The 20059-nt window shown below is 38.0% G+C and overlaps 1 protein-coding gene across 1 annotated transcript in view; it reads right to left on the bottom strand.

Annotated features, from left to right (window-relative positions):
* Positions 1-742: 742 nt before the first annotated feature.
* The window catches only part of LOC115219753, a 116095-nt gene continuing 96778 nt past the window's right edge, over positions 743-20059 (bottom strand). Inside the window, exons 12-15 of the mRNA XM_036509469.1 lie at positions 13563-13661; positions 8996-9113; positions 7420-7544; positions 743-4052 (exon numbers count right to left, since the gene is read on the bottom strand). Of these exons, the coding sequence (XP_036365362.1) occupies positions 993-4052; positions 7420-7544; positions 8996-9113; positions 13563-13661 (3402 nt within the window). The 3' untranslated portion in view covers positions 743-992. The remainder of the gene's footprint in view (positions 4053-7419; positions 7545-8995; positions 9114-13562; positions 13662-20059) is intronic.

Raw genomic sequence — 20059 nt, 5'->3', positions numbered from 1 at the left:
AAAGTTGGTTTATAAATAGTTAAGGAATTCTTCAACTTATTAGCAAAGATTAAAGCGAAATATCTTCAAGCTATTCTTTTTATAATTTACTCGAAAATCTTTCATCACCCTCTCATCTCCACTCTAATCCATTTCCCCTCTATAACTCTCTACACCACTGTCTCTTTCAATTCACCATTTCCTTGTGGCAACCTCTTTTATCTCCTCGTCCAGTATCTTTCTTCCTCTCAAACGCCGAACTTATCTGCTCCATCTATTGAGTAGAGGATGTAGCAAACTCGGCTACTAGAAAATTACTTACATAGTGCCCATTTGGGACATTATAGGTACTTCTACTTGGCGCTAACATCGGTTATAATTCCGCGAATAAATATTTATTCTCTGCATGTAAAAATTTATATTATTTCCATGTCTGTGGGATAACATACCCGTATCTACAGTATCATTACTATATCTCTAATACCTGTAAAATACTTGTGCTTCCTTAATTTTTACATTGCCTATATTTTATGATCACTCAACAATCTTTATCTGAGATCTTAAATCTATTCTGTCTCTCTATCGTTGTCTAGAAATCACATATCTGTAACTGTTACTAATCTTGTCATTTCTAGTAGTCTTTAATTATCATAGCTCTCGGTCGCCGACTTTGAATGCGTGAGAACAGACGAATCTTTGTTGTCCATCTTGCTCCAATCAAAATATGGAGAAAACGTTCTCATGTTGTCGTCACATTTGTTTCTATAATCAAAGCCTCGTTCATCTGTCAATTTTGGTCACGGGGGTATTAGATCCCTTTTATCCATTCCTCCACTTCTTCTTATTATTAAAACAAACAAAACCATAGAAAAGCAAAGCGTATTTAAAGGGAGAAGCAAAGTGCTTTTTTTTTTTTTTTGTAAGAAAGGAATCTCCCAACCCTATCCTTATCCCAATCAGCCCACCCCTCCAGAAAATCAGAAATAATAATTTTTTTAAAAAATGATGGTGATTCAAACGTTAGTTATCTTTTTGTGAGTCGGAAGCGGAAGTGGTATGTTAAGGCTGTAGCTGTCACTGACTGTTACGTTCTCTATATTGATGTCATCGAACAAATCTACGTCACTCATGGCATCAGAGACAAAGAACTCCTCATCGCTGACCAGACCGGGTCGGTAGTTGTCGTATTCAGACTCATAGGCTGTTGAAGCGGAGTCGAAATTAAGAGTCGGGTCACTTTTCGACATCTCACTGCTGCTTGCAAACGACGATATGCTGATATTGTCGATGGCCATGGGTTTGCGACCACCACCGAAATATGGTATTAAATAAGTGTGTTTTATATGAGGACTTCCGGTCGCAGAGGAAGCGTTAGACGACACGTGATCTTCCTTGTCGCTGGGGATGTAATCTAAGCTACGGCAATATCGTGGAGGCATACTGAATATGGGCCTTCGTTTCACTTGAAACGGGTTCACCGCGATCCGTTGCTGGAGGCTATTGTTGTTGTTGGTATTGTTGGTATTGCTGCAATGATTAATATTATTGTTGTTATTGTTGTTATTGTTAGTGACACCAGTGCTTGTTTCAGCACCGACACGAGAAATTGCCCCTCCACCACCAGCACCATTAGCAGAACCGCTAGCACCTGCTCCAGCTGTATCAGCCCCACCAGAAGGGCGTTGTTTAGCGTTTGAGCTCACTGTGGGAGGTGAACGGTGCCTGGGTTGCCATGCGAAAGATGTTTTGGTCTTCTGAGGATTAACAGAAACACCCACTCGTTCCTCATCACTTTCTTCCACAGAGTTCTCCCGACGTTTTTTCTTTATATTACTGACCACAGCAGTCGGCAACCGTGAATGCTTTACTGGTTCTAGCAGTACTCTCGGCTTTGCACCAAAGTTTCCGCTCCTACCGTTTACACAAGCCTTGTTCCGATCATTTGCCGGTCCCGGCATTCTCATGTTAGTTACTCCTACAGGGGGTTTACTAGATATGTTGCTCCTGTTGTAAGAGGATTTCTGTCCTATTGGGGCCACAACAGCAGTGGCTGGCTTCAATGGAGAAGTGACTTTTGCAACAGTCGGAGTAACACACAGCTTCGGTATTCCTGTAGGAGCTCTTAATTTGCGTTGCTTTAAATCTTCAGATGGAACTGGTTCTTTTTTGACTGGATTTTCAGTGTGATGTTCTTCATCGTCATCATCACCGTCATCATCATCATTAACATCTCGCTCGAGGTCGTGCAACAAGCGATTCAGTTGAGTATTGTCACTGTGTAAGCGGATAGGGAACTTTGGTGTCGATGGTGAAGAATAAGGGCAGCTACTGAGTGTATCACTTGATTTAGAATGACAGACGGAGTTATCTACCCTTGCATTCCTTACAGACGTAGGGGGAGTTTCAGGGCACGAAACCTGTCGTGTAAATGGTTGTCTAATACCAGATTTGACCTTCAGTTCTATTGGTTTCAGTAGTACAACTGAAGACTGGTTGGAAGAGACAGATTCTAATTCATCGTCTGAAGTTGTATTTAGAAAACATGGTTCTGTCTGGGACTGAACAACCACTGGGTTACAAACTCCTACAGACGGAATCTTTTTTACATTGCTATCAGCAGTGTTCAAACTCGGAATGGTACCATCAGACTTTCTTCTTTTATCTGAAGGACCATTGGATTCTGGTTTCCCCCGTGTCTTCTCTGACGGGGAACGCATTAGGCTAATCTTTTGGTTTTCTTCGTTATCTACTTTTACAACTGCAGCCGGTAATATAGACATATTTTTACCGTCAATACTCGCAAGAATGGACGAAGCTTTAGGTAAATTAGAAGGTGCTAATTTGGATCTTGTTGAGGATGTTCGACGACTATCACATATCAGTGGTTTCGGTTTTTGTATCAACGGTATGGAATCCAATGACATCGGCTGCGGAGTCACTGTGTTTTTATCCAGTCTTGCTGGAGGGGATTTGGCGCCAGATGGGATCTGTTGTTTCCTTGTATTTTTGTCATATTCAGGACTTTGAGGACTTTGGAGGTGACCGCCAGATTGTTTATTATTTTTCGCTAATGAACGTTGAGATTGCTTTCTTTTATTGTCTCTACCGTTCTGTGTCTCATCTACGACCTCTCCCAGTTCCTTTAACATACAATTCATTGCCAAAATTTCGCTTTCTGGTATTTCCTCTAATATTGGTCCTGTTTCGTAATAGTCTTCCGTCTGAGTTGGTGATGTCGACGTACGAAGACATTTCCGAATGGCTGACGATCCTGTTACAGCAGGCAATGATGTTGCTTGTGGCATATTAGAGGATCTGGAGGGAGATGGTATCTTTGACACTTTGTCTCTTGGATGTGGCGGCGCTGATTTACTGGTGCTGCTCTTTGCACTTTCAGGAGACAAATTTTGTCGCGGACAGCTTCGATGCTGCACTGATCGTTCGACCAGTTCTGGTTCTGTATTAGATTTAAGTTGGTCAAACATTTCGTTTTGAATTGTTGGACTATGAACATTGTCTATATTTGCATTGCCGTTGTTCTGCATCTTAACGTTCATATAATGCACTGTTGGTAGTTCAGGAGAATCGACGCAACCGTAAGACACATCAGCGGTTATACAACTCGTCAAAGACGAACTACTCAGTTTCCGCAATGGATTACGAACGGACGAATCTCTTGGACTCTCAGTGCTATTTTTTCTTTTCTTATTCAGGCTGCTCGTAGGAGTACCGTTCGGACCCCTTAGAGAATCTAAGCTTGGTTTTCGTTCAATATTAATTGAACCGTAAACGGATTGAGATTTTCCTTGTGATTTTTGAGACCCTTGTCGGTCGAGGTCTTTGCTAACACTGAGACTTTGTGGTACAAGTGGCGCGTTCTCCTTGAAATCTCTTGACGGGGATCTAGATTTGGATAAGCTTTCTGCAGTGCTACAGGGACTATACTTCGAAGCAGATCCTTTAAGTCCCATCACGAAATAGGTAACCATGTCACCTTTACCTTTGACTGTTATCCGACCGCGACATTTGAAGTCATAAACATCTTTAAGGGCCATGTATACTTCTTCTGTGACCTGTAAAAGAGGAAATAAAATGAGAAATAATTAGGGAGTAAAGAATTATAGTTCGTTCGAAAAGCACAAACACACATGCGATCCACTATTAAGGTGTGCTTGTTATTATAATCATACATAAGGCGGACAAAATGCTTAGCAATATTTTGTCCGTCTTTACGGTCGAAGTTTAAATTCCGCCGAGGTCGACTTTGCCTTTCATCTTTTTGCTGTCGCTAAAATTAGCTCCACTAGACCAAAGGGGTCGATATAATTGACTTACCCCTCCCCCTAACTTGCTGACCTTGTGTGAACGTTTGAAACTATTGTAATTGTACATAAATGATTCAAACAGGAATGCAAAAAATTTTTAGTAGGTGTATAAAGAATATTTTGTCATTTTACGAAGGAAAGCTGACTGAGACTTCGAAGTTTTTTGTTTTTAGACTCTTTACTCTCTCTTTTACTCTTTTACTTGTTTCAGTTATGTGATTGTAGCCATGCTGGAGCATCGCCTTTAGTCGAGCAAATCGACCCCAAATCTTTGTAAGCCTAGTACTTATTCTATCGGTCTCTTTTACCGAACCGCTAAGTTACGGGGACGTAAACACACCAGCATCGGTTGTCAAGCGATGTTGGGGGCGGGGACAAACATAGACACACAAACATATACACACACATACATATATATATATATATATATATATATATATATATATATATATATATACATATATACGACGGGCTTCTTTCAGTTTCCGTCTACCAAATCCACTCACAAGGTTTTAGTCGGCCCGTGGCTATAGCAGAAGACACTTGCCCAAGGTGCCACGCAGTGGGACTGAACCCGGAACCATGTGGTTTGTAAGCAAGCTACTTACCACACAGCCACTCCTACGCCTATATAGTTAGAATACTGCAGCATCTGGTTTAGTTTTTAACTGAGCAACATAGGACTTTCTATAGGACAATAAAGCAGATGAGATTTTATTTACTGAACATGGAATCACGAATGCCAAAATTCCGTGTGTGGTTCTGTTATATAACCCAAGGAATGATATTAAGATTTTTTTTTACTGTCTGCGAAAGATACTCGAGCTCAAAACAACATCTGAGTAAGAGTGAATCGTTGAACGAAGACAGAAAATCGGAGTTTAACTTCTGACACAATGAAATGGTTTATATTATTACACCGATGCGTTCATGGGAATAGGTTATTCAAATATTTGCTTTGTTGAAAATTGAAACAGAGGCAACACACTCGTTTATACAAGGCAAAAGCATGCGAAACGGGACATTCCATAAAAGTTTCGCATGCTTTTTGGATAGTTTTAGAGATCTTTATTGACACAGGGATTAAATCTTTTGTATGTGACTTCTTCTCCATTAAATATATTAGTAATTTCCATATTTAGAGAAATCATCGATATTATTAGATGGATTAGTGCTGTTCAGCGAAATCTGGAATACGAGAAAAGTGATGATTGGCTGCGACAGCATGATTTTATCCACAGGAAAGTTTGTACAGGAGTTCAGTTTGTGAATCTGAATTTTTTACTACAAAGACTAGTATGGCTCAGTGGTTAGAGCGTCGAGCTTACGATCGTGAGGTTGTGAGCTCGAATCCCGGTCCGGGCTGCGTGTTGTGTTCTTGAGCAAAGCACTTTATTTCACGTTGCTCCAGTTCACTCAGCTGTAGAAATGAGTTGCGACGTCACAGGTGCCAAGCTGTATCGACCTTTGTCTTTCCCTTGGATAACACTGGTGGCGTGGAGAGGGGAGGCTGGTATGCATGGGCGACTGCTGGTCTTCCATAAACAACCTTGCCCGGACTTGTGTCTAGGAGGGTAACTTTCTAGGTGCAATCCCATGGTCATTCATGACCGAAGGGGGTCTTTACCCATCTTTTCGTACTTTGTCAGATTTTCATCCTTCATCATTTCATGTTCATTGAATATAACTTCAACACCATTTGGAAACTCAATATTGCAACCAGAATCTTTCATTGTTACCGTTTACTCTTTATTCTTTACTCTTTTGCTTGTTTCAGTCATTTGACTGCGGCCATGCTGGAGCACCACCTTAGTCGAGCAAATCGACCTCAGGACTTATTCTTTGTAAGCCTAGTACTTATTCTATCGGTCTCTCTTGCCGAACCGCTAAGTGACAGGGACATAAGCACACCAGCATCGGTTGTCAAGCAATGCTAGGGGGACAAACACAGACACATAAACATACACACGCACATATATATATATACTTATATACTTCGGGCTTCTTTCAGTTTCCATCTACCAAATCCACTCACAAGGCTTTGGTCGGCCCGAGGCTATAGTAGAAGACACTTTCCCAAGGTGCCACGCAGTGGGACTGAACCCGGAACCATGTGGTTTGTAAGCAAGCTACTTACCACACAGCCACTCCTGCGCCTATTGTTCACTAATTTCGCGAAAATGAAGCAAGAAACCAGCCCAGTTAAGATGTTTTCGTTTCTCCAGCTTCATATTCATAGTAAGCTGTAGTTATGTGACTCCATTTCAAAATGAAGAAAGCACCCGCGACAAGCTCTGTCAGCTTTCTTTAACAGAGTGAACGTTTGTTGGAAATTGACAAGAAGCTCCATATTCCCGCCATCACAAGGAAAATTAGTATGCGACAGATCGCAAAATGAGTGATGAATTATTTCTTAGTATTTCTTATGTCTTTATCGCCCACAAGGGGCTAAACATACAGGGAGCAAACAAGGACAGACAAAGGGATTAATTCGATTACATCGATCCCAGTGCGTAACTGGTACTTAATTTATCGATCCCGAAAGGCTGAAAGGCAAAGTCGACCTCGGCAAATTTGAACTCAGAACGTAACGACAGACGAAATACCGCTAGGCATTTCGCCCGGCGTGCTAACGTTTCTGCCAGCTCGCCGCCTTTTTCTTAGTATTTCATCCCTTCAGAGGAAACGACCATGTCGACTGTTTTTGCTAGTTTACTGTTTACATTGAAGCTGCAAATATAACTGATGTCAATTGAATTTGGAATATGAAAAGACGAATGAGTTGCAAAATAATTTATTTAGAATAATGCAACTTTGAGATAGCGATTGTGGCAAAGACTGTGCTAATAACACTTGAAAATGGTCTCCAATAGTTTTGGTGGTTCCGCGGAAACAATGTAGAAACAACCACATTGAAGTCATCTACTCGTATAATAGTTTGTTGTTCCCAAATTATCAATAAATATTCCTGCGAAATATCTCTGTTCTTGGAATTAAATTTAGTAAATTTTTAGCGAACTCTTCAGTTTACGGCCAGTGATAGCGAGGGTATTTAATGGAGTATTTAGATGATGTATTAGAAATTACAAAGTTAAGATAGAACCAATCAACTTACCTGAATATGGTCTGGACGGCCGGTACTTTCCATTCGGCTGGCAACATTTACAGTATTACCCCAAATATCATACTGGGGTTTTCTGGCGCCGATTACACCCGCTACAACAGGGCCCACATTGACTCCTAATATTAAAAAAAATAATTATAACAGTAAGAGTAAATATTACAGAACATATATCGAACAACTATCCTATTAGTATGAATTATGTTTTAATAAAATTTTATCGCCTTATTTGTCATAATTACCCATTTGCTTATTGTAATAATGTGTTACAAAGAGGTCAGGGGTAGTGCTATGGTACTCAGGAAGTTGTCTAAAATCAGGTTGAGAAAGAGAGGAATGTTACAAACTATATTAAGGTATATTCGCCATGATAGATCGTTAGCCACTACACACATTTTTTCTCTCCTTGTTTTTTCTGTGTCCCTTTCTGTAGAAGAGCGTAGGCTCGAAACGTAAAAGACTTTTTCTATTCCTGAGCGTTATACTAATACATCTGTTTGTTTTGTACACCACCTGTCTTCGTCTTTTGTTTTTTTCGTAAACTCTCCCTATATATTAAAAGTTTAGATAAAAATACAAATAACTATTGATAAAAATACATAGAAAAATATATGTAAACAAGAGAGAAGACATCACTTTTTTTATTTAGATCAGGACCCACCCAATATCTCCCAGTCATGATAAAGAAAAGGATACCAAACGGGTTCATTCTTTCAGTTGTTTCATTAGTTCTTCGTTGGTTATTTAAAGAACAATACCCTTTATGCAGTCTCGTGGAAAAGTTGGTCCCTCTTTATATGTCTTACCTGCCTTTGGTTTGAGATAACTTTTTCCCCCTGGATTTTCGCTTTCTATTTTCTCGCACACAACCAAAATATTTATCTCCACTTTAAACGTGGATTCGTACCGATTTATAGTAGCTTACCTTTCGACTTATTTTAGAACATGGTAGAGTCCATAAAATAGGATTTGACTACACCTCTATTTAGAGCACAGTTTAAGCTATCTTTTTGTGGAAGAAGGTTTATGTTCCTATAACCCGTGTTAATTCTGTAACCCTTTAAAATGGAAGATAACAAAGTTAATTTTCGGCACTTGATGCTGTGGGAACTAGACAAAAATTGCTGCGGCTTGGCTGGGATGTGTTACCCCGCCCTCCATATTCACCAGATATTGCTGATTCCACTTATTCAGGTCTCTGCAGAATAGTCTTAATGGTAAAAATTTCAATTACTTGGATGATGTAAAAAGATATCTTGATGAATTCTTTGCTATGAAACCACCCCAATTCTGGGAAGAGGGTATTTTCAAGTTAAGGAAAGATGGAGAAGTATTGTGCAACAAAATAGTTCATATTTGGTTGATTAAAAATGTAATGGCAAGTATTTATTGACCTTTTTCTTTCCTTTAAAAATCGGCACGAACTTTGCGGACAACCCAATAGTTTGGTCTAATGGAACACGTTTAAAGTAGGGATAGATATTAACCCTTGGTTAAAAATACTGCCTCGGTCGCTAATATATATATTTTTAACATAAATATAAATATTTCCACATAATTAACAACTTACCGATTTTCAGCATGAAATTATTGTAAGAATTTTCGTTGATGTTCTTCAGTTTTTCTTTCATACCCATTATAAATTCGATCAAAATGGATAAGTAGTGTGTAACAGAAGCGTCTGTATCCTGGGTAAGTTATAGAAACATAAAAAGTTTATTAACATCAAATAATTTAAGGTGCAAACACAGAAGAATGCTAGCATACCCGTGCTGTTACTAATTTTGCTTTCCTAATTTAAATGTATAGGGAATGGTGAAATCATAAAATAAAGAGAACTATGCTTAATGTCAAATGTAGATATTCGCACATTGTAACAAACTTCATATTGAAATATGAATCGGAAAAAGAAACAAATATGATTCAGTGTTTACAGTAATACTAACAAAGAGACAAAACTCTCATACAATTAGAGTTATCTCTTTTCGCAGAGACACGTAATATGTAAATACAGAACGGAATTTATTATAAGACTGGATATATTACTACATTATAAAACTTCGAGTATTTTCCCCATTAGTTTATACAGCATATGACCTTCCACAAGAGGTCCAGTTAGAATTCTACTCAATCCGAGTAGCCCATGCCGCTAAGAAGGTCCCTGAATAAGGTTTGTTTAAAGACGATGAACGAAACACTCATGTTTTGAGGGGTGAATTATTCAAACCCTAAAGAATCATTCACAACACATGTCTATGGTGCTCCCCACTACTTCTGCTTGTGATCAGAGATGCACATATCGTCAGCCGCTAAGGGACATGCTCAACTGGTTAAGGTCAAACAACTGACAAGCAAATCTGTGGTATTGAGCAGAATATTTGCTGTAACCCATCTTTTATACTAAGACAAAACAATGTACATGATAACACTTCCAATCAGTTAAGATCAGAAGAAGTCACGAGAACCACTGTCTGGTACTGCATCAAGGCTATTATTATTATTATTATTATTATTATTACTTTTTTTCTTCTTTCAAATTTGCTTCCATTTCTTGCCGAGTGTCTTCCCGACTCCTAGGGCAAAGAAACTCATAGTATACATTGGTAGGCCATTAAACCAAACTCAATAGTTCGTTCATTTTTTTTTTTTTTAAGTTATATTAAAATACATGAGCAGCAACAGTTCTCACATCGACAATACTCTTCTCAATACGTGTGATGTACCAGTTAAGACAATCTTTTGCACTTCTTGCAGGATGGTAAGCCAGGGATCATTCTCATATAATTTCGGTTCCCTTCTTGATCATTCCTAGTGCTCCTACGATCACTGGTATTGTAACCGCCTTGAGATGCCACATTTTCTCAATTTCAATGAGTAGGTCTTTATATTTTCTGAGCTTGTCAAACTCTTTCGCTGAGATATTATTATTATTATTATATTATTATTATTATTATTATCATTTCATATTGGATAACAAAATTACGTGACCATACAAAAATCCCTTGCTCTCTATTTAGTTATTTCACTTCAGGAGGTAGTGTAGCAATACTGGAAGATAGTTTTAGCATTATCATTCCTGTTCAGTTTTAGCATTATCATTTCTGTTCTTCCTCCTCATCATCATCGACATCATCATCGCTTTAAAAAGACACCAAGTCAATTATCATTATAATCAACAACATCACGTTTACATGACTATCTTGAGGAATACAGTATTTTTATCACATTTTAACAGAAAATTAATCAACAAATCTATTTAGATATCATACATTCAGATCGTATTATGATATTTTCAAGAATTATCATTCCTTAATCTGGAAGATTATAGAACTACTGTCGCTATTTTAATTACGTTTGTGTATTTGCGTAACGATCATTCCCTGTAGACATCCAATTCCATTTTTCTTTGTTTTACACCTGGGGTTTGAATGTTTAATCCGGAATGCACCTCCAGCCATTAGTTTGGAAATGTCCAAGTCAAAGAAAAGAAGAGAGATTGATGAGAGAGAGAGAGAGAGAGAGAAGGAGAGAGAGAGAGAAGGAGAAGAGAAGGAGAGAGAGAGAGAGAGGAGAGAGAGAGAGACAGATAAAGAAGGGGAGAGAAAGAAAGGAGGGGAGAGAGAGACGGAGAGGGGGGGAGAAATAGGATTACAATCTTTATTTAATGCTTTCAATTAATTTCACAAACTAATTTATTTTGTTTAAGTCGATGATTACAAGAAATCCACAAGTTTGTTAAGAAAAATGATTGAATTACATGTTACACATTACATGGGTCTCCTTACACCACCTCTCTTACTTTTTCTCTCTGCATACATACTTACGCACGCATAACACAAATATATACACTTTGGACACGCTCTCATGTATATATTAAGGAATTGTAGAAATTTTGCTTTGTTAATTTGTATATGCACACACATAAACACAGATAATTGTGCATATGTATGCACTGCACATACACACACACCTCGAACACACACACATACACACCAAAACACACACACACACACACACACCGAATACACATACTTACACACATCGAATATATATACACACACACACCGTGAAAACACACACACACAGAGCGAACACACACACACACACACCAAAGACACACACTTACACATATCGAATATATATACACACACACCACGAAAACACACACACACACACAACTTTTATATTTTATTTTTTCCTTGTTTCACTCTTTGAATGCGGCCATACTGGAGTACCGCCTTAAAGGGTTTATTCAAACAATCAGCCACAGTACTTAATTTTTTAAAAGATTGGTATTTGCCTTCTCGGGCCTTTATGCTGAACCGCTAAGTTACGGTGACGTATTCAAGCCAACACTGCTTGTAGAGCGGTGTCGGAGAACACAAATGCCAAGACACACACACACACAGAGACACACACAAACGCGCACACACACTCACACATATCTACGTGTATATACGTGTATATGTAAATATTCGCACATAAACGTATAGATATATATAACTGTATATATGTACATGTGTTGTGTATTCATTAAATTAAGATAATTTTGAATCACTTTATATTAGATGAGCAACACTGAGAACATCCTTTTCATTTCGTGGTACGAAAGTTTAATGGGCCAACTCGATTCAAACATCCTTCTACCGATTGGAGGATCCCAAATTCACAGAAGGAAACACAACAGGGACTCCAACACGTAGTTCTGAGGAGGTATTGAACTCAAAACTCTAGAAATATTGATTTCAAATTTTGGCACAAGGCCAGTTGAGTTTTCAACTGGTATTTACTTTTTCGACCCCGACGGATGAAAGGCAAAGTCGACCTCGGCGGAATTTGAACTTAGAACGTAAAGACGGGCGAAGTAACGTTAAGCAATTTTCCCGGCAGGTTAAAGATTCTTTTCTTCTCTAAGCACAAGGGCCCAAATTTAGGGGGAAGGACACTAGTCGATTAGATCAACTCCCATAAGCAACAAGTACTTGATTTATCGACCCGTAAGTGATGAAGTCGACCATGGCGGAATTTGAACTCAGAACGTAAAGACAGAGGAAATGCCGTTAAGCATTTCGCCCGACGTGCTAACGTTTTTGCCAGCTCGCCGCCTTATTTCTTTACTACCCATAATGGGTTAAACATAGAGGGGACAAACAAGGATAGACAAAGACATTAAGACGATTACATCGACTCCAGTGCGTAACTGGTACTTAATTTATCGACCCCGAAAGGATGAAAGCAAAGTCGACCTCGGCGGAATTTGAACTCAGAACGTAAAGACAGACGAAATACAGCTAAGCATTTTGCCCAGGGTGCTAACGTTTCTGCCAGCTCGCCACCGTTAAAGAACCTGAAATATTGGTTTCGTATTTTGGCACAAAACGCGCAAGTTAGGGCAGTGGTGGAGGTGGGCGGGTGGCTGGTCGGTTACATCGACCCCCAGTACTCAACTGCTATTTATTTTATCGAATCTGAGAAGATGAAAGACACAGTCGGAATTTCAACTCAGAAAGTAAAAACGGTCGAATTGCCACTTAGTAACAGACGATGACAATGCTACCGAAACATATAAACTCAAGCACGCGAATTCACAACATGCACACATACTCTTTTACTCTTTTACTTGTTTCAGTCATTTGACTGCGGCCATGCTGGAGCACCGCCTTTAGTCGAGCAAATCGACCCCAGGACTAATTCTTTGTAAGCCTAGTACTTATTCTATCGGTCTCTTTTGCCAAACCGCTAAGTTACGGGGACGTAAACACACCACCAATAGTTGTCAAGCGGTGTTCGGGGAACAAGCACAGACACACAAACATATATACACACATACATAAATATATATACATATATACGACGGGCTTCTTTCAGTTTCCGTCTACCAAATCCACTCATAAAGCTTTGGTCGGCCCGAGGCTGTAGTAGAAGACACTTGCCCAAGGTGCCACGCAGTGGGACTGAACCCGGAACCATGTGGTTGGTAAGCAAGCTAATTACCACACAGCCACTCCTACGCCTATATTATTTACCGCACAGTCACTCCTACACTTACCGTCTCAAACACACAGCAATATACACACAGATCTACACACACACACACACACAAATAAAGAAGGACATGTTTAATGATATATGCTTACCTCAATCATTAATGTAGGCATTAGACCAACGGCGCCCATATAAATACTTCCGATCGTTTTGATTTTATCGATGGCGCAAAACCGGGATTCAGTAAGGAGCTGTAAAACAATATTTAAAAAGACACAATGTTATAATTCATAAAATAATAAAAGCATAACACGAATAAAAAGACGGGAGAGAAGGTGGCATATGGAATAGCTAGCTGCATTTGTATCTTTTATCTTTTACTTGTTTCAGTCATTGGACAACGGCCATGCTGGTGCACCGACTCGAAGCCTTGTATTTCTTCCATCGGTCTCTGAAGCCGAAACGCTAGCTGACGGGAACATAGAAAAAGAAACTAACACTGACTGTCAAGCGGTGGTGAAAGGAAAATACAAAGGTACATACACATAGATACACACACATACACCCTCCACACAAACACACGTGTGCATGTGAATGTATTCATGTAATTCAGTAGTACTCGTAAAAAATGCTCCTTAATGTATCATTCTATAAAACATGTAGTACAATACAAGAGAAAACGTGAGGAGTGTACAAAGTTATAAATAATAGAGAAATGATTTGATGAAGTTTTATTTAACAATGAAAAAGTTTTAATATCACGACAAATTGTTTCGTAACTTAAACATGTAAATATATTTTATTATTATATTTAATAGCAAATATATTATTTACTTGTCTGCATTAATGTAAAATGAAAAACATCTTTCACAATAATGCAGAATCTAAGCTACGTTCTCAAGTGTTTTCCTCCCACCACACTTTTTATGCCCCCCCCCCCCGAGTGTGTGTGTCTGTAGCCGCCGGCGTGGATGTATGGTAAGGAGTTTGCTTCCCAACCACAAGGTTCCAGGTACAATTCCACTGCGTAGCACGTTGGGAAAGTATCTTCTTCTATAGCCTAGAGTCAACTAAAGTCTTGCAAGGGGATTTGGTTCACGAAAACTGAACAAAATCCGTCGCGTGCGCGCGTGTATATATATATATATATATATGAAACGCGGAGTAGATGAAACAGGGACAACTGATGAAGGGGAATATTCTTTATGTTGCATGTCTCGTATCTCTGTTTTTTTTTTCGTTGTTTGCAAAAAAAAGTTCGTTTTCTATGTTTTTGTCTTTATGTTTTCGTTTCTCACTGTGTTCTACATTTTTTGATGTCCTGTACCCATATATACACGTATATATACATATATATGTAGGCATGTACATATATGTATGTATGTATATATATATATATATATGTATATGTATGTATGTATATATATATATATATATGTACACAGAGCCACATAGATAGGTAGGTAGGATTATATAGATATTATATTCAGATATAGATAAATGGTAGGATCCTTTCAGTTTCCATCTACCAAATTCACTTACAAAGATTTGATGGGCCAGGGACTACAGTAGAACACACATGCCAAAAGTGGCACTCAATGATACTGAACCCGAACCACGTGGTTAAGAAGCAAGTTACTTTACTACACAACTAGTATATTAACTATGTGACATTAGATCCTACTGATATTTACTAGTACCAACCGAACACGTTTGGCTCCAGATAAGGCTATACATTCGTTTCTGTTTAGCTGAAACAATAATTTATTCCGTGTTCCCCATAGAGTGCCAGCGGCGTATTTGAAAGGAAAGCCCTATATCTATCTTTCGATATTACCTTCATATTTCAGTATATAAATATTATAATATCATGAGGAATAACAGTTCCTTATTATTTTCGCTGTTTGGTTCCTCTGGTTATCAGCGAATTTATACGGCAAAACCTCTGAGTACTTGTCTATCTTTGTTGATATTAATATATTTATTTGTATGTATTCTATATTTCCCATAGAGTTCTGAAACGGATAATGTATATTCATTGTATAACATACACCCATAAATGTTAAGCACACACAAGCAATATAATATATATATATATATATGTGTGAGTGTGTTTATATGACTCTGACTCTCTGCTCCTCTCTCACTTTTCTCTGTGTGTGAGTGTGTGTGTGTAGGGGGGTTCAAATTATACAGAAAAAAAAAAACAGGTGAGGAAACAACAAGTAAATGAGTTCGTTTGACGCTCAGGAATAATGGAAAAGTCTGTGACGTTTCGAGCCTACACTCTTCGACAGAAAGTGATGAGAGGAAGAAAAAGAAATAATGGAGAAAGAGAGAGGAGAGAGAAAAAATGGTGTCGAGATTAACGGTTGCAAATGATGAAAAGAGGGGAAGAAATGTATGTATATATATATATATATATATATATATATATGACATTGCTTCTTATAAATGTCCATTTTTATGACTATACCAACTATGATGTCTGTCTGCTCCCTCAGCCCTACCCCTAACAGATACGGTCCTCTATTCTCTCAGCCTTAGATGTACAAGGGATTTGATAAACTAGTCTATAAATTAAAACTGACCCCATGAAAACAAAACAAAAAAAGTCAGTGACAGGCAGAGTCTATAACAATGTATATCTTCTTGAAAACTTTGTAACTTCTATGCTGGAGTGAGTCAGCATGTTCTATGTCTATCTGCTTAACTTCTCGGAGATTTTAGGCATAATTATACTAATGTGTCCATCTGTTCTAATTTAATTACATTCTATGTCTTTGTGCAGCTGAAGATTGCTCTGCATTTTAAATGATGTAATGATTGCATTGTTCAATTAAATGGAGTTCCATGAAACGATCGTACTGCATTACTTCTTGCATATATATATATATATATATGAATATTCTTGTATGAGAAACAATTGATGTTATTCTGAATGGAATTTGTTCAATCTTTTCCCATACACGAACATTTGTACACACATATCCATCTAAGGGAAACTAACATCTTTGGTTTTTCACTGAAGCCCTGGATATAACAGGGGAATTTGGATGGTAAAATCTCTTTGAGATGACCGGATCAGTCGCCGGATCACTAATTTTTGCCAGCTAAGTGGCCCGGCGCAACGTGAAAAGAGTTTTATTCAAGGACATATCGCATACCCGGTCTAGGAATCGAAACCAGTATATTACGATCATGAGTGCAGGTCTCTTCTCACCAAACCACTTGCCTCCGCACAATCATGAGTACGTACGTACATAAGTACATACATACATACATACATACATACATACATACATACATACATACATACATACATATACATATACATATATATATATATATATATATACATATATGTACATACATGGATTCTAACACACATATACACACATACATATGTGCATGTATGTTGGTATATACATGTACATACATACATACATACATACATACATATATATATATATATATATATATATATATATATATAATATATATGTACGTATGTATATCTGTTTAAAGAGGTAATGATAAAATTTGCGAGAGACTGGGCTATAATTTCTAGCTACTGGGTGTAACAAATGCCATAACATATAGGTCTGTTCAATCAAAACTTGCTCGGATCTCTAGAACAACAACAACAACAACTACAACAAGTGCAACAGCAGCAACAGTAGCAGCAGCAGCGGCAATACCACCAATAACAACATGAACTGCATTCTGTGTTAACAAAGCAGTGTCTGCTCGAATGGTTGACTTTGCTAACGATATCTCTCTCAAATCACATCCGTTTGCCTCCTTTAACAGCGATAAGCGAGATACCGGGTTAAGAAAGAAAAATAAATCAACACATGACGATGCTGCTCTTCGTGGTGATTGCGACCGGAGATGTTGTTCTCGTAAGTAGTATTACTGGTGGTGGTGAGAGAGCATGTTCGTCTCTGGGGGTACAGCAGAGATTATCAACGAGGCAGCCGTTTCCAGTGGAACGCATTTCCTTAACTGCACTTGAAAGTAGTAGTAGAGAAGAAAGAATTCTCTAATCTAATCCGTTTAGAAGTCGCAGAAGTAATCGTTGGTTTATGAGATTTGCAAGAATTGCTGCGTTGCCAGAACCACTTACAGTTGAAATTGTCAAACAATCGCATTTGAAGAATTATAATCATAAGAATTCAACAAGACAAGTGTCTAGCACTCCCCCTCCTCACCTCTTTCCCTTTCTCCCTCTCTCTCTCTCTCTCTCTCTCTCTCTCTCTCTCCCTCTCTCTTTCTCCGAGTGTTTCTATGCTTGTTTATGTGACTCTGAAATGTTTTATGTCGCTTCGTATATTAGTGCGTGTGTATGCGCGCGTATGTGTGTGTGTGTGTGTTTATATGCGCTGTGCATTTGTTGCAAAGTCTGTGTGTCTGTTTGTAACTGTGCATGCGTGCGCATGTGTATGTATGCATATGTGTGAGTGTGTGTTTGCGTCTCTGTGCATCAGTCTATGTGTATTTACGGATGTGGTTATGCGTGCGTATTCTTATGCGTCTGCTTGTGCTTGTACGTGTAAGCGTTAATTATATTCTTAGTATTTATGGGCCTGATTGTATATATATTTGCATGTATCAGTATGTATATGTGTTCATGCGTGCATGCATGCTCGCGCGCGTCGTGTGTGTGTGTCTGTATCTGAAAGGGAGAGCGGGGAAGGAGTGAGATATGTTTGTATGCCGTGGGAATAAATCTTTAAACAATATCTTTACAGAATGAACGGAGATCAGCGACATAAGTCTATAAACAGGTATTTATTGTCGCCTCTTTCTTTTACAATGTGTATTTTATATCCCGCTGATGAAGGCTTTGTCTCGAATACGTTCACAGAGAGCAGATAGTAGTCGCCAACTCTCTCTCTCTCCCCTTTTTTCTGTCACTCCATACACACATACACTCACACCATACATACGTATACACATATTTATATATATATATATATATGTGTGTGTGTGTGTCTTTGTGCTTGTATTTGCCCCACCCCACTACCGCTTGACGGTCAGCGCTGGTGTGTTTACGTCACTGTGACTTAGAGGTTCGGTAAAAGATACCGATAAAATAAGTACTAGGCTTTAAAAAATAAATACTAGGGGGTCTATGTATTCGACAAAAATTCTTCAAGGCGGTGCACCATCATGGCTGCTATCTAATGAGTGAAACAAGTAAAAAATAAAAGATAAAATATATATTGTCGTGATGAGTAGCTTAGTGGTTAGGCTGTTGCTCTCATGTTCGTAACATTTTAGTTTCCATTCCTGGACTGAACGTGTGTAGCTACATTGTTCAAGTGACCGGAAGTAGAGAGAGACCGATGGAACATATATATGTATATTTATGGAGTTTATCTCATACTCTGTTACTTCTGTTTGCCACGGATGAAGCTCTTATCAGAAACGTTGCAGAAAAGAGACAGTAATTTACAAATATATATTTCTGCAATGTCTCTTATCTGTTTCGAGAGGAACACAATGGCATAAGAGACACAAGTCTATAAATTTATACATTTATTAACGGTCTCTCTGCTTGTCCTTTGCTCTACATTTACTATGCAACGATAAAGAAGTTTTGTGTCACAAACGTTAACGTCGATTCATATATATTTATTGTCCGGGTCATGCAATCTTTTATTATAAGTGCCACTATTTAAGCCGATGTAGGTTCTCTTCTTCACAAATGTTAGTTAAACTATTGTGTACATCGAACAATTAAGCAACCAGCTAAACTTTTGCGTTTGCTTTGCATGAAAATACACTACGAAAATATTAATGATTAGCGAGAAATTGTTCTGGACACATTAATTATAGCTGTCAGATTGTAAAAGGTTTTCCAGTTAAACATAACATCACCCTACCCTAAAAATGTAAAAAGAAAACGAAAAATTAATAGTATGAATTTTCGCAGCAGTTTTAGAATAGAACAGAAAATGAAGGATATTACTATTGTAAAGGCATGAAGAAGAAAAACATTAAAGATGCAAATAATTCAAAATAAAATAAATGTTATGAAATTCCAGTTGATTCCTAGAATTAATTAGAAGACATTAAGAAACATTAACAGATTTCTGTTCTGTTTCAGCATTGAAGAAAATAGAAGGAAAAAAGAACTTGTGTTGCATAATCTCTTCTGTTGTAGAATAGATTATGTATTTAGGTGTGTGCGCATGTGTGTGTGTGTGTGTGTGCTCGGGCGTGTGTGTACGTGTGTGAGTCTGTGTGTGTGTGTGTGTGAGTAGGTATGTACTTTTTCTGTCTGTATCTATGTTGTGTGTGCTGTGCGCGTGTATATTTAGACATTTGTGTATAGACGTATGCATGTGTATGGATATGGGTATATAAAGTGATATATATATATACATACATACATATATATATATATTTATACATATGTATATATGTATATATATATATATATATACATATATATTTATATATGTATGCATGTATACATACTTACATAAGTGTGTGTATGTGTATCCCTATATGTATGCATATACGTATTTATGTATGAATGGAACCATATGTATGTAAGCTTACATATATGTGGAAATATATATAAGTGTATGGAAGTTAATGAGTGTGTGTATGTGTGCAGTTATGTACGTATGTATAA

This window comes from Octopus sinensis, linkage group LG15 (genome assembly GCF_006345805.1).
Source record: "Octopus sinensis linkage group LG15, ASM634580v1, whole genome shotgun sequence".
NCBI lineage: Eukaryota > Metazoa > Mollusca > Cephalopoda > Octopoda > Octopodidae > Octopus > Octopus sinensis.
Note: the sequence above shows the minus strand (reverse complement) of the source record. Positions and strands in the feature narration are given on the sequence as shown.